At 37.0% G+C, this 14,136-nt stretch overlaps 1 protein-coding gene across 1 annotated transcript in view; it reads right to left on the bottom strand.

Annotated features, from left to right (window-relative positions):
• Window positions 1-14,136, bottom strand: part of ARSB (arylsulfatase B) — a 63,491-nt gene that overhangs the window by 26,192 nt on the left and 23,163 nt on the right. The window contains exon 5 of the mRNA XM_062612422.1: window positions 5,449-5,692. Within this exon, the coding sequence (XP_062468406.1) occupies window positions 5,449-5,692 (244 nt within the window). The remainder of the gene's footprint in view (window positions 1-5,448; window positions 5,693-14,136) is intronic.

Raw genomic sequence — 14,136 nt, 5'->3', positions numbered from 1 at the left:
AAGCATACAGAAAGATCTGTTACCCTTTAGTGAACATGAACAAATATCTACATGTGATCTTCCACTTCTGTTGTTGTTCTAAAATAGGCAGAAGGTGTCCTTGGGAAGGAATCCAAGATTTTTCAGAGTAAATATGTTTATTGTGCACAAAAACATCCTCAGTGTTACTCAGCAAAATCTGAATATTTACAACATTGTCATATATATTGTATTTCTCTGGGTCATATCGGTACACACTTTCCTAAAATAATTTTATTTCAGATATGCTGGAAATAAACATTATGCTCAGCTTTAGATTGCTCTTTCCTCAGCATTTTTTCAAATGGATGTTTAATTCCTAACATGAATGTAACCATTTGGTACTCAGCCTGAAACTTGCCCTGCAAAACATATGAGACGATGCTTGCTAACCAGCTTTGAAGAACTATTAGTTGTTTGATTGTATTTTATCCCAAATTTCTCAGTGCCTATCTATCATACCACTTCATGGGCTCTACCATTTAGTCTTCCATTTTCCTGTTAAGGCAAATACAATTATTTTTCTGAGCGCAGGCATACTAGATATCCAGTCCTGAAACCCCAAATATATAAAAAAATGTATCAAACAGGGCAAATTTCAGCAAAAGAAAAATTATTTTGCCTAGTGTCTCAGTTTCAGTAGAGTGGCAAGCATCTGGAGAACAGATGTTTCTTAAACACACAAGTGCCTTTTGAGATACTTGCTTGGAAACATGCAGTACAGTTTAGATTCCCTGACTAGTTGGATTTTAGTACTGTTTGCTAATAACTGTTCCTGGTATTGTCAACTACTGTTTTTTGTAAAGTATATTAGTGGTATTACTACCATAGGTTTAGAAATAATTTCTAATATGTGCATGGTTTTAGAGGTTCCAGCTATAATGTGGTGTTACCTGTGGTAATCTAATTTAAAAAGTGCAATCTACTATGATTTATGTAGAAGGTTTATACATAAGATTGGAATGGTCTGACATCCAAAAATAGGTTAGTACAGTAATACTATCTTACGCTATTTTCAAAAAGAAGTTAGAAACATTAAAGGGAAAGTTAAATTGAATTCCAAAGGTACTTGAGGGAAAATAAAGTTTAGTAACTACTGGTTTACAGATATGCTGCAATAAAATTTTGCTTGCAAGAGCAAGGTGGCCTGCTACCTTTTACTGTAGAAAACTAGCAGATAGACCAAGATCGGTATGAACAGACTGCGAAGATCTGAATGTGGAGATGACAGCAGGAACATACAGCAGTTAAAGGGCTCTCATAAAAGGTGTTAACAACATCCAGACTAGCAGATCAGCAAGACCCCAACACATCTAGACCAGTTTCAGAGGACAAGGACACTGTTTCTGGGGACGAAACAGTGATAGCATCTGCTGACTCACAGAGATGGGACAGGACAGAAAAGAAGGAACAAAAGGGTACAAAAAGACATCATCAGAACCTGTCATATTTACCAACCTCAGAAGAACACAGAAGATGTTAAAAGGACTTCATAGTTGGTGTTCCTGGACCTCTGCACCATTGCATCATGCCTAACTTCTGGTCACAAACACCGTAGTGCCTGGCTGCCAGATGAATGGCTTGAAAACCCCTTAAGCCCCTTGCCCTGGTGCCTGGCTGCTGGGCGGACTTCTCAGGCACACACCTTTGGGTGAGGGAGAGTGTCAGACTGCGAGAGTGCGAGTGAAAACTGCCGTATTTCAGTTTCTGTTTTAAATGAAACCACATTCCTCTTCTGTTAGGTCTTGCATTGATACAGCGTTGCAACAGTATTTCCTACACTACTAGGTCTGCAGATCAGTTTGGAAAGAGCTAACTTTTGACTTCGAAGTCCCTATCAAGGAGCTTTAAAGTAGCATGCAAATTTTTACCTAAGAGAACTTCACACTGTTCAATGGGAACAAAAATGTTGCGTTTCCTCAGTTTTATGCATTCTGTGAAAGAGACTTAAAAGTACAGCTGGCTAAAAAGGATGCAAAAGAAGAAACATGTGCCCCTGAACTTTCATCTTTTCATGCCATTTGTTCCTAACCATAAACAACTTTCTTATGGTTCTTCAAGTCAAAATTAACTAGAGGAGGAATAAAATAAACGCACATTGGACACACATTTTCTGCACTTCTTTTTACTATGAGAACTTCATATTAATCAGTGTCATGTTAATTCAATTCCAAATTTGGACTACAAGTCATCTTAAACTCATGACAGAAAGTTCATTTTGGTCTGATATTTCAGACTTTATACCTAGATTACAAAATTTATGTCTAATGTCTGTATTATTTATAACTAACAATATTAAAATGGTATAATTTATATATACTACATAGTTATCATATTAAGAAAACATCCTTCAAATACTGATCATTTACAGACAGACATCAGACAGATACTGGAATGGATCCAATATTTTTGTGACTTCTGAGAGTATCTGTATTGTTGCATAAATTCTTCTGACTATCTAAACCAAGGTTCAAATTTATAACCTTTTGATTACACACACATGAAACAGCAGATTTAGGATTACAGTCCACACATACAAACACACACAAAAAAAAAAAAAAATCACAAGAAGTATATACAACTATTTGTATTAGACAGGACTGAAAAATACAGATGTAACATGGTGGTAGGCTATTAATTTCCATTTTCCAAATGAGTTAGAATCTTAGCAAATTTTAATTTCACTCATTATGAGCCATCTGGTCCAAGAAAAACAACGTTTTTGAACTTTCCATCAGATGTCACCAAAAGGGCGCTCTGCCTTCATTGTTTGGTATCCAATATTCAAGTGACCTTTTGAGTTATGATCATGAAATTCAATACACTCATTTTTCCTGATTACATTGGAAAATCATGTAAAATTTGGCATTTTGGTTGCAAGGTCAGTCAAAAAGCAGCCTAACAATTTACAAAACCTGACTCTTGCTTCCCAGAGGCCCTCCAGCTGGCACAACTGAAAATACTGGAGATTCCCTACTCCCTTTGCAGTGCCAGAGAACATTGCATTCAATCCCTCCACAAAGAGAAACAATTAAAGTGCCAGGAGCATGCAGAGGATGCGCAGCTGTATCTGTATGTCCCCACATACAATTTTTCTCCTGAAGTAACCTGATCTGAGAACTCTCAATGACAAAGAATTCCTGGTTGAATCTGAACTTGAATAAGGCATGAATTCTGCTGATAGCTGGAAGAAAAGTCTATGGTTCCAGAGTACCCCAGGATCTTGCTAAGTTTTCCCACAGTTACACTGGCAGATAAAACATTTTACTTTCTCTGGCTGCACAGTAGTCTCCATTCCTTCCTGGCAGTTAATAGTCCCTGGCCTCAATTATACACATCTTTATCTTCTTCCACTTGGAAGAGAGCCATACGGTACACCTGGGCACAAAGCTGTGAGCTTTCTGCAGACTCCAGCTAGTACAGAAAACTAGTCCATAGCATCTCAGAAACAGAGGCAGCACCAAGAAAAAAGTCAAGCTGAGCAGTTTCAAAACAGGTAATCCCACTAAAGGTACAAACAAAACAACTCTGAACTCGAGATGCAGGCCTTGCAGTATTTCTGGGTGGGAAGTAGGCTTGGTTTGTTGTTTCTGTTTTGTTTTTACTTCAAGGTATATATAGGGCTAACCAGGGATGGGTAGATGGGTTCAGCTCTACCTGCTCTGTCAATTTCTCATTTCAAACCCTAACCCCAAAAATACTCCTACTGATACTTGTTTAGAAACTAACTTCTGTAAGTCACAGTCTAGGATGCTAAGACACAGAAAACCAAGCATTTAGCATAATGTATTATGCGGAAAATAGGAAAAAAAAAATCAGCATTTGCTACATAAGTAGCTACATTTATCATGCAAGCTGGGGTGGGAACCCTGAGAAGGGGACAAAGGTTGTAACACACATGATACAGTATTGTCTGACTGCTATAAAAACAGAAAAAAGATCATCAAAAGAAACAAAACACTAATTCTCAAATGAATGGCATGTAGGAAGTAGAATTGCTAGTTTTTTCTACTAGCTAGTCCTCTCCTATTCTGCTTTTGGCAATATTAAACTTCTTCTTATGCAAATCAAAATTATATACAAAACGTACTAAAATAAATATAACTTTCAAAACCACACACAATAGATCCAGCTCCATCAGTGAATACATTACATGAAGCACAAAAGAGGGAAAAACAGGAATTTAAACTAACCTTACTACACAATATTTGCAAAAATAAGGGTTGATTATAGAAGTTCAAAATTCTGCAGAAACTAGGTATTTAAGAACTTTGTAATCCATTTTAGTACAATAAAAGAACCTTACAATAAAAGAAAAGCTTTGAAAGATGAAGGACTGACTGTATATGTCTTGACTGAAGACATTGCAAAGTGGCAACACCAGTTTCTTTTGATATTTTTTTTTCAGTGAAAAAACCCCACATCATTACCAGTGAATGCCTATTTCATTTATTCTTTTACATTCTATTCTACTTACTCTGCTGAGCCAAATGCCCCAGTAATAAACACATATCTTATATCCCCAGTATACCCAGTACCTAGCATTTGTGGTAACACTTTCATTATTATTTTCAGAGGGAAAATGTAGGGGATTTTCTTTTAATGCTCGGGAAACATTCTATTGTATGAACCAATGGGGTTCAGGATATTGTGACAGTTAATCCAGGCAGCATGAGAGGTGCACAGAGTCACAGTGACCAGTAAAAGTCATTAACTTGTTCTAGGAATCAATCCTATCAGAGCTACACTGCCTTTTATATCCAGCCATCCAAGCATGTCTGTGCTGTGCTCCTGAGCCCCCCAGTTTGCTTGAACCAGGGCCAACATCAAAACCTCTCAGGAGCCACATCAGGTCTACTTCTGTACTCCACAGGCTTTTTGAGACATTGGACAGCATGATGCCAACCTATTGAAATGGTTATTACACTTTGAGCCAGCCTGACAGGCGCTGTACTGAGCTAACAAACCATCAAAGTGGAATGCACGCTCAGTGAGTTTAATGTCTGCATAGATTTCCCAAATGTTCAATTCCAGATGCATACAGCAGCGACATGAAACTGGGCTCAGTAGAGAGCAGGGTTGGGTCCATAAAATTTACTAACTTGTACTCCGTGCTGTGCAAAACCAGTTAACGTACTTCTGGATCACAGAGCGTTCTGGAAAAAGCATACCATGTTTATGCATTGTTGTGTCCATACTGACAGATTCAACCTGTCAAGTTAAAGCTGTCTGGAGGCTTTACATCTGTGATCAGGACTAATTTGCAACCTGGATAGCTCTCTTATGGATAGCAACATTAACTTCATTTACTTCTTCCCTTTAGGGAACACGTAATATTCCCCTCTGCCACCAGATCCAGCTCTGTTCTCTCAGCTGATTAAATTCTGCTTATACCAGAATGCTGATTCAGTGATTTGACACGCAAGTTACCTGATCGTTTTCCAAACATCAAAGCCATCCAAAGGCTTAGTGCCATTGGTATGTCCTCCAGCAAGGTGCACCAGTGTTGGAAGCCAGTCAGAGATATGGATAAGTTCATGACTTTCTACACCTTTTCTTTTCAGCAACGGACTTGCAACAAAGCCTACTCCTCTGACTCCTCCTTCCCAGAGGGTCCATTTTCTTCCTCTCAGCGGCCAGTTATTTCCACCTGCCAAAGTCTGTCCTCCATTATCTGGAAAACAAGTATTTAAAATGAACTACTGGTAAGAAAGGAACAGAAAAATCCTCCCCACAACATTTATTCGTCCCTTAGAAAAATAAGTATTTTCAGAATATAGGCACATCACGGCAGTACCTGCATAGTACTGTTAAACGTTCATACAACATGTTGTATGCTCAGAGCACGTAACAAACATATATTAAAATCTTGCCAGTCTTACAAATTGCTATTATGAAAAGTTATTGCTAGAAATGATACTGTACTGCAAGCCAATGATTTAGAAAGACTTTGTTAAGAGCAATCTCTGATGTTTATTCTAAGTATCATTAGACATCCAAAGCTTCCAGAATAAAAGACTTTAAAAAATATTTCCAACCACTTTACAGACCACAAGAAGACTCTCTATCAGTGCCATCATTAGTACTCAGAATACACTGTTTTCCAGAGTACTTACTTAAAATGGAAAACTGCTATTCCAGAGTCAGGACAACACCTGTCCTCCTAGTTTAGAGGCACTGTTTTCCTAGATTTTTAGGCAGCCACACTGATTTGTAATTTTACACAGTATTACACAAAACAGACAGTTTCTCAGGCAGAAGGAGAAACCGCAAACAAACTGAGTTGAAACTAGTTAAAATAGCTAAAGGGATCTGGAAATAAACTGACTTTATTGTATTTGGTGAGAAACACATGTAAGATAGTTACAGGAAAGTTGAACTATAGTAACTCAGAAATATCTACATTAATTAGAGACACCTCATGTAACTCTTTTTTAGTTCTAAGCTTCCACACTAGGAATAAAATCCAGATTCCTGAATGTAACAGAATTAATGATTCTCTGAAGTTAACTTTTAGTACTGCTGTACTGCTGTTCTTGTTCAAACCTGTTGTAATAATCTCAGAAGAGTCGTTGATGGCAATTCTTTTAAGCATAATTTTTCTGTATTTTAATGAGGCTAAAATTGTTTTAAATAGTACTTGTTGAACTGACATTCAGTGTAATTTGACATGTTTATGTTACATTTTCTGATTAAAACCCAGGAATTTGAGGGAAGAAACAAGTAGTACGTGTCTCACACCTTACAGAAGAACTTGACTGTAATCACAACACAACAAAGTTATCACCCTTCTGCTTCATTAATTACAGATCAATGTAACCACCACTATAAATACTTTTCTACTGCACATAGAAGACCTTTTTTGTTCTTTCAAGGAATAAACTAGTCCCTATGAAGACTTTGAAAAGTGGAAGGTTAAGCTAAATGAAATACTTAGAAAAAACAGCACGATTTGAAAACTATGGCCCAGCTAGCTTCCAGTAGGGCTTATTGTGTGTCCAGCACTCTTGGGCCAAAAATAAACAAATTAAAAGCTTTATTGTCTTCACTATGAAATGCAGGGAACTAAATACTAGCTAACAGTATTTCTCACACAACAATGTTGAGCACTGTGATGTGAGAATACAGGCAGTTGGCAGTTACAAAAGGAAAAAATAAAAAATCTATTTCAACAATTCTTTCTACTCTTAGTGTACGCAGGATTTCCTGTTGGGGATACTCATGGGACAGAGCTTTCAGTAGCTTTTAACCTTAGCTGGTCTTAGAATAAAAGGTATCTTATCTACGCTATGTTAGAGCACAGTTTGGACTTAAAGTAGGATCAAATCTTAATTATGTTAAATATCTTCTTTCTATCATAGGCTACTTACTGCCTGTATCAGTTGAATACTAGCACATGAGACTCTTTTTAGCCCTGAATATCTGCAACAAAGTAGCAAGGGAATTACAGAAGTAGACTGTCTTTTTGAAGGGTTGAGTGAGATGTGTGCATTTCCTGGGTTACAGTCAGATCCTCCTCTGCCTCAGAAATTTCTTCAGCCTCAGCCTGCTGAAGATTCAAAAGTTCTCACAGCATGTTTTGTGAAAGGCACAAACAACAGGTCCCAACACTCTTTCCTAAATACGCACTACCAGACACTGTTGTAGTGTGGGGGTGCTTGCCCCGATGGATTCTTCATTTGTGGAAGTACAGCCATTCTCATGTTGTCCCAAATAAACAAACTCCTCAAGCTATTCTAGCAAAGTATCTCAAAAATGGAACAAACTCCAAAGATCATACGGAAACTCCCAGTAGTTTAAAATACACAATATTCACTTAGGTAAAAGACAAATAGGGTCATTGTTGCTTCATGTTCTGCACTGGCTTCATATTCTATTCTAAATCCACTTCAAAACAATACTTTCTGAAGGCTTTATCATCCATTTTGCAACTGTTTCTCTCCATGACTCATCCTAATACCTAGTATCGGCAGACAGTCTCCAGAGCAAAACTTTGACAATCAAGGTACCTACGACTAGAAGCTCTGGTTTAAAACACTGCTTATTATTAAAGCTTCAGCCTTGCAACTTTAGCTGGAAACACAAACCTCCCCCAAGCATGATACTTCAATTATCTCTTTCCTGAAGATAAACATCAAATATGACTTTCATTAAAAATAATAGCAAAATGTCTAGAAAATGTAGTGAGCATATTTTTCCTATCTGTAAGAATCATTTTTGTAATTACATCTATATAATTTAGACTTCAGTAGTACCCACAACATATTATGTGCATTAGAAAAAACATAAAGCAAACCAGCTCTTGTCCCTAAGGAAAGAATGAAAGGGGAGAGAATAAGGCTGTACTCAGAAATTATGATACTTGGCATAAGTGATACCTAGCTAATGCATTCAGTTTTGTTTGCTTTCTTAAATGGAAGCATCATGCATTTTTTGAAGAGCTCTGTTTGCGTGGTTTGCGTTGCTTTGATAGGTGTTTAGCTCTGTTTATTTTCTCAGGTTTCTTATCACTGCCATCAATCAGTGTTATTTTAGGAAGGGGAATACTGAGACTCTTCCATTCTGATAGAATTTTCTTCTGTGGGCTGAAATTTGTGACAATGAAAGAGAACACTAGTGAGAGATACTTTCACTGATATAAGAGTGGCCTGAAACAGAGTTCATAGAAGGCATTACCACCATCGATGAAAAAATGCACAGAAGACATATGCAGGGTAACTGTTCAAATGACAGAGAAAAGGAGAGAAACAAAAGCTTCCTAGTGACTTTAATAGGTAGTTTCAATCAAAGTTCTGCACCCTTGAAGTAACATCAGCCATGCTGACTATGGAGAAAACTGTATAATGTAGTAATTGTATCATAAACACAAACGATATGCTGCACTGATTTATCATTCTTATTATGGAAGAGAAATTAAAAATTCAAAAGAGAAAAGGAAGCACACTGACTATTGTAAGCACTGCAGAGAGTACTTGCAACAGTTAGATCTGAGTGAACCACAGTCACAGACAGAAACGTTTCTTAAGGGCAATAAATACTATAAAATAAACACCACATTTTCAATATAATTGTATCTGTGGGACATGCATCCTGATAAAATAGACTGATACAAAGAAAAACTTTTGTCTTCAAAATAGTCATGCACATTACTCTAACCCCTTGAATGCTTTTCAAAGTACTGGCAATGATGATTTCCAGTAAATACAACGCATTGTTATAGCAAAAAAAAAAAAAAAAGTTTGAAGTGAGAGCTTGTCTTCTGTTTTGATAAAGATATCTGCAGAAAAATCAAATCTTTTTCTTGCAACTCTAGCAACTACCCAAATATGCCATCAGGAAAAAAAGGCATATTTTATAGGACTATTTCTATCTTCTTTCACCTTCATACACCTATTTACATCTAATCACTTTCTCAATCATCTTAAAATCCATACAGTGCTGTTCACATTAAGATACTTTAATGGAATGAGTTGAAACAGCAAAAATTCACAGTAACTTCCTCTCAGAAGATTCTGGATGAAAATAGGAGATATTTTCCACACAGAAAATCAGAGACTATAATGTATTTTCAAAAAGAATGTGACTGTCTTTCGAATTACTATGGATTTTTTGTTAAAGGCAATGAACAGGAACGGTGTTTTTTAAAAATGTATTTAATTTAATAAAAACCTGTCAACATAAGCAAAATAAAAGCAAAATAAAGCTTGTCCATCTCAAAGATACTTTTAAAAATAAAGACCTATGCTTTCTTCTCACAAACATCTGCTTTTGTACTTAATATTGATTGTCATATACATTAGAAAGAGTTTAATTTGTTAAATCTGAAAACTGTAAAAGATGTTTTGCAGGAGTTCTTAAAGGAATCAATAAATAAAACTATACAGAGAGGCCCTTCTGTTTCTCCCAAACACTTCTCTGAAGAGTTGCCAGCTGCCAAACATTTTGACTAGGGCAGTATATATATGCAGTAATGTGGGATGTATGTAACTAGTAAACAGTTTAATGACTGAAAACCTCTTTGAAGAACAGTCAGACAATAAAAAAAGAGCAATAAAATGATTCTGAGAGCAATAGCTAATGAAGCATGTATGGATCCAAGTCTTCAGATGGACTGACTGGAGCTGAGGCAACAGTCTGCTTCATACTATAAAGATAACAGGCATCAGCAATAGCTACAACTATGCAAAAAGTTTCATTTAGGAATTATACCTCATTAGACAACAGAAAACCAAAAAGAGTAAAAGTTTGGACTTAAGAATGAACCCTAACAAATGTTCTCGGCTTATTTTTTTCAAAAGCGTGCCTTGCTGTATAGCTAAGTATTTTCTTCTAACAGACTAGATCTTATTTTGATTATACTATAGAAAAGTAAGGGGGTTTGTTTTGGTTTGTTTTGGGTTTTCTGTGCTTTGTTTTTTTCTTTGTTTTGTTGTTTGTTTTTTTTTAAACAGGCATCCTTTTTTTGTCTCCCTTGTGACCACTCAGGTTGCTGCATTCTTGTTATGACCACAACTGAGCTATACCCGCTGTCCTGCTGACATGTCTGGCAAATTGTTCTAGACAGGCTCCTCAGAGAGGGCTTCCTGGAATTTCTCCACAGATTCATCCAGGGCTGTATTTGGTGCTGTTAGTAAGTAGTTTTAACTGCAGTATTTCTTTTCAGTCTTCGTATTTTCTTAGTTCAAATAAGAAGCTACTTATAAGTCTCACTTACAATAAAAATAAAAAATAAAAGAAAGGAAAAAAAAATCACCCTTGCTGACTACATTTAGTGTGCAAATTCTGTTAGACAGTGAGAATACATCATAAAAATATGCAGGGTTTACATAAAGCTCCTTAACTTCTATTTATTTAAGCTTTCCATTCTATAGAGTTTGTGATACGTATTAAACAACCTTGGTTACAATGGCAGAAATGTAATTCTAAGTGTGTCCTAGTATTCCTAATTTTCATGGTAAGTTTTTGGCATTTGTAGAGCAAAATGTGATCCAAGAATATAGAAAATATTTACAACAATAACTGGAAAATACATCAGTAATTAATTATTGGAAAATACAGCAGTAATTACTTATTTGCTATAAGAAAAAAAAAAGTCTTAACAGACTTGCTTTATATTTGAAAGAAAAAATCCAGATGCAAAATGTTTTATGACAATGAGGTTAACAAATTTAATACATATATATTATGTATGTATTATACATACATATATATTATGTATGTATATATATTATGTATGTATATATACATATAAATATCTCCTTTTCAAACTGGCAATCTCTCACAAGTGGGGTCCTGTAGGGATCGATATTGAGCCCAATGCTGCTCAATGTCTTCACAAATGATCTGAAAGGTGGGATCAAGTGTACCCTGACCGAGTTTGCTGACGATACTAATCAAAGCAGGGAAGTGGCACTTCAGAAGGGAGAGACATCCTGCAGGATGACCTGGATAGGTTGGAAGAAGAGTTGACTAACAAGAACCTTATGAAGTTCAATAAGGACAAGTTTGAGGTCTTGCACGTGGGAAAACATGATCCCCAAGCAAGCACAGACTCGCATCTACTTGGCTGGGGAGCAGCTCTGTGAAAAGGGACCTGGGGATCCTACTGGACAAGTTCAGTATGAGTGAACAGCGTGAAGCTGTGGCAAAGAAAGCCAACAGGATGCTGTGTTGCATAAACAAGGGCATCACCAGCAGACATAAAAATTTAATTACCCCACTATACTTAGCGCTTGTCAGGTCACACTTGGAATACTGTGTTCAGTTTTGGTTCCCACAGTAGAGATGTGGACAGGCTGGAGAAGGTCCAGAGAAAGGCCATAAGATGACCAAAGGACTGGGAAGCCTGCTGCATGAGGAAACAGTGAGAACTGGGTTTGTTCAGCCTAGAGAAAAGAAGGCTTAGGGGAGACATTATCACCATGTTCCAGTGCTAGAAAGAAGATGGAGACTCCTTTTTTATACAGACACACATGCTAAAGACAAGGGGTAATGAGTACAAGTTACCCCCAGGAAGATTCCAGTTGGACACGAGAGGAACATTTTTCACAATAAGAACAATCAGCCATGCGAATAATCTCCCCCAGGAAAGTGGTGGACTCCCTAACATTGGAATCAGCTGGACAGCATGCTCGGCCATGCTCTTTAGATCGTGGTTTTGCTACGACAGATTGGACCAGATGATCCTTGAGGTCCCTTCCAACCTGCTATTCTATGATTCTATGATTCTCTTGGATATCTAGGGTTTTTTTTAAAAACAGTTACACAATAGTTTACTAGGTCTGTATGTATATAACTCATATACCCACAGAGCAAGAAATAACCAACTAACATTAAAAGGGAGTATTCCACCGCAGGGGCCAGGGGAGAGAGAGAGATCAAGTGCTGTGTCAAGAAACAACCATTTTTTTCCCTATTCAGAACATGGCATAAAGAAAGCATTTGAAGTCATACATCTGCAAAGGCAAAGTAAGAAGGAAATTTAAATACAATTAGACATCACAACTCAATTCGCTAATCATTTATTACGTAATGGTGCTTAGTAATTTTAACCAACCATTAGAATATGTGAAGATCCAGCCTAACATTCTGGTTCCTGGCTACAAACACTTTAGGTCTCCTTTTTTTCCTGAAAACACATACAAAATACTTGCCAAATACTCCTATTGTATCTACAGTACTCTTCAAATCCCACATTGGCATGCCTCAGCTTTTTTTTTTCTGTCTTCCACCTCTGCTCAAGCTCCTAATTTTTTGAATTGATGCATTTCTCTGATGATCCAAGAGAAAACTCCTATACCCTTTAATTTCTCCTCATGGGCCCCTGCAGTAAGCTGATCTAGCACACATCTGTCTGATATGTAAATGATGCCAAGCTCTGTTTGAAAGGCTAAAGCCACACAGTATTTTTAAAATGAGCACAGACCAGAAAATTACCCAACTCTGATTTATTTTATAATATAGATCTGGGGATATCAATAGGCTATCAAATTAAAGCATCTTTAAAATAGCAAGAAAAAGGGATCTTTTAAGCTCCTACTGCCCCTGAAACTAAAAGCTGCTGATATACAAAACCCATCAACTGCATGTAACCTAGCATGTAAATTGCACACAGAATGATTGAAGGGGAAAAACAGCCTATATTAATTCCTTGTACTTCTTTCAGTTTCTTGCTTCTGATAAATAGATTAATTACTTTATGAAGATGAAACTGGTAGTAAGGTGGTTTCTCTTTGCTAAAAGTAACAATGGAATTTCTCCTATATGCTCCCTCTTTCAATTTAAAATAAGTAACTGTTGTAACTCAGAAGAATGTTTAGTTACCAAGTGCATCCCCGCCACCACCATTACCTACCAAACACAACAGATATGTCCATATGGTAGACAAACACTCAATAAAAGGAGGACTGGGTAGGACTGACAAATGACCGCAAGTATGCTAGGAAGCACTGAACCTCAAGCATTAAATTTTCTAAGTGCAGCGACTGTCCAATAGCTGGCAGCATCTAGGTGTTTTTATTCAGTAAAAGCAATCGGAAGTTTATTTTGAATACATTTGGGTTTCTTCCTCTGCTTCTGGAAGTAGCATGAGTCTCTTGGAACAAAACTAGGCTATTATCCAAACAATGTTATGAATCTAATTAAGAGGCATATTTATAGCAGCTTTTGGAGGAAAAAAAGCAGGAAGTCAGGCCACTGTTACTGTGCTTATGGACACCCTGCATAAGCAGCAATCAGCCAAAACTAACTCATCCATACTTCCAGATGTATGAAAAATACCTGACCTCAGGCCTGCTGCTTTTGTACTTTAGGCTACAGCTGTGTGATAAGAAAAGAAGATTCAATTCCAACCTTGAGGACAGGATGTGGTGAAAAATTAATTTTACATCTACTGCTAATCAGAGTCGTGTACAAGAAAAGACGTTTCTGACTTCAGATGTGGAAGAAGCACTGAGCTGCGCATGGCCTGCAGGACAGGCTGCCAGCCTCAGGGTATCATTATTTCACTTTTCTCCAGTTTTGTCTACTGAGGGGGAGGGAAGAAACAAGTACTTTGACCTAACACCTTTTTTTTTTTATTTTATTTTCCTTCAAAAAGAAAAAAAAAACAAAAGAACC

This window comes from Pezoporus occidentalis, unplaced genomic scaffold (genome assembly GCF_034315485.1).
Source record: "Pezoporus occidentalis ecotype Australia unplaced genomic scaffold, CSIRO_AGI_Poc_V1 ctg16, whole genome shotgun sequence".
Taxonomy (NCBI): Eukaryota; Metazoa; Chordata; class Aves; order Psittaciformes; family Psittacidae; genus Pezoporus; species Pezoporus occidentalis.
The sequence above is the reverse complement of the archived record's forward strand: the minus strand, read 5'-3'. Positions and strand labels throughout refer to the sequence as shown.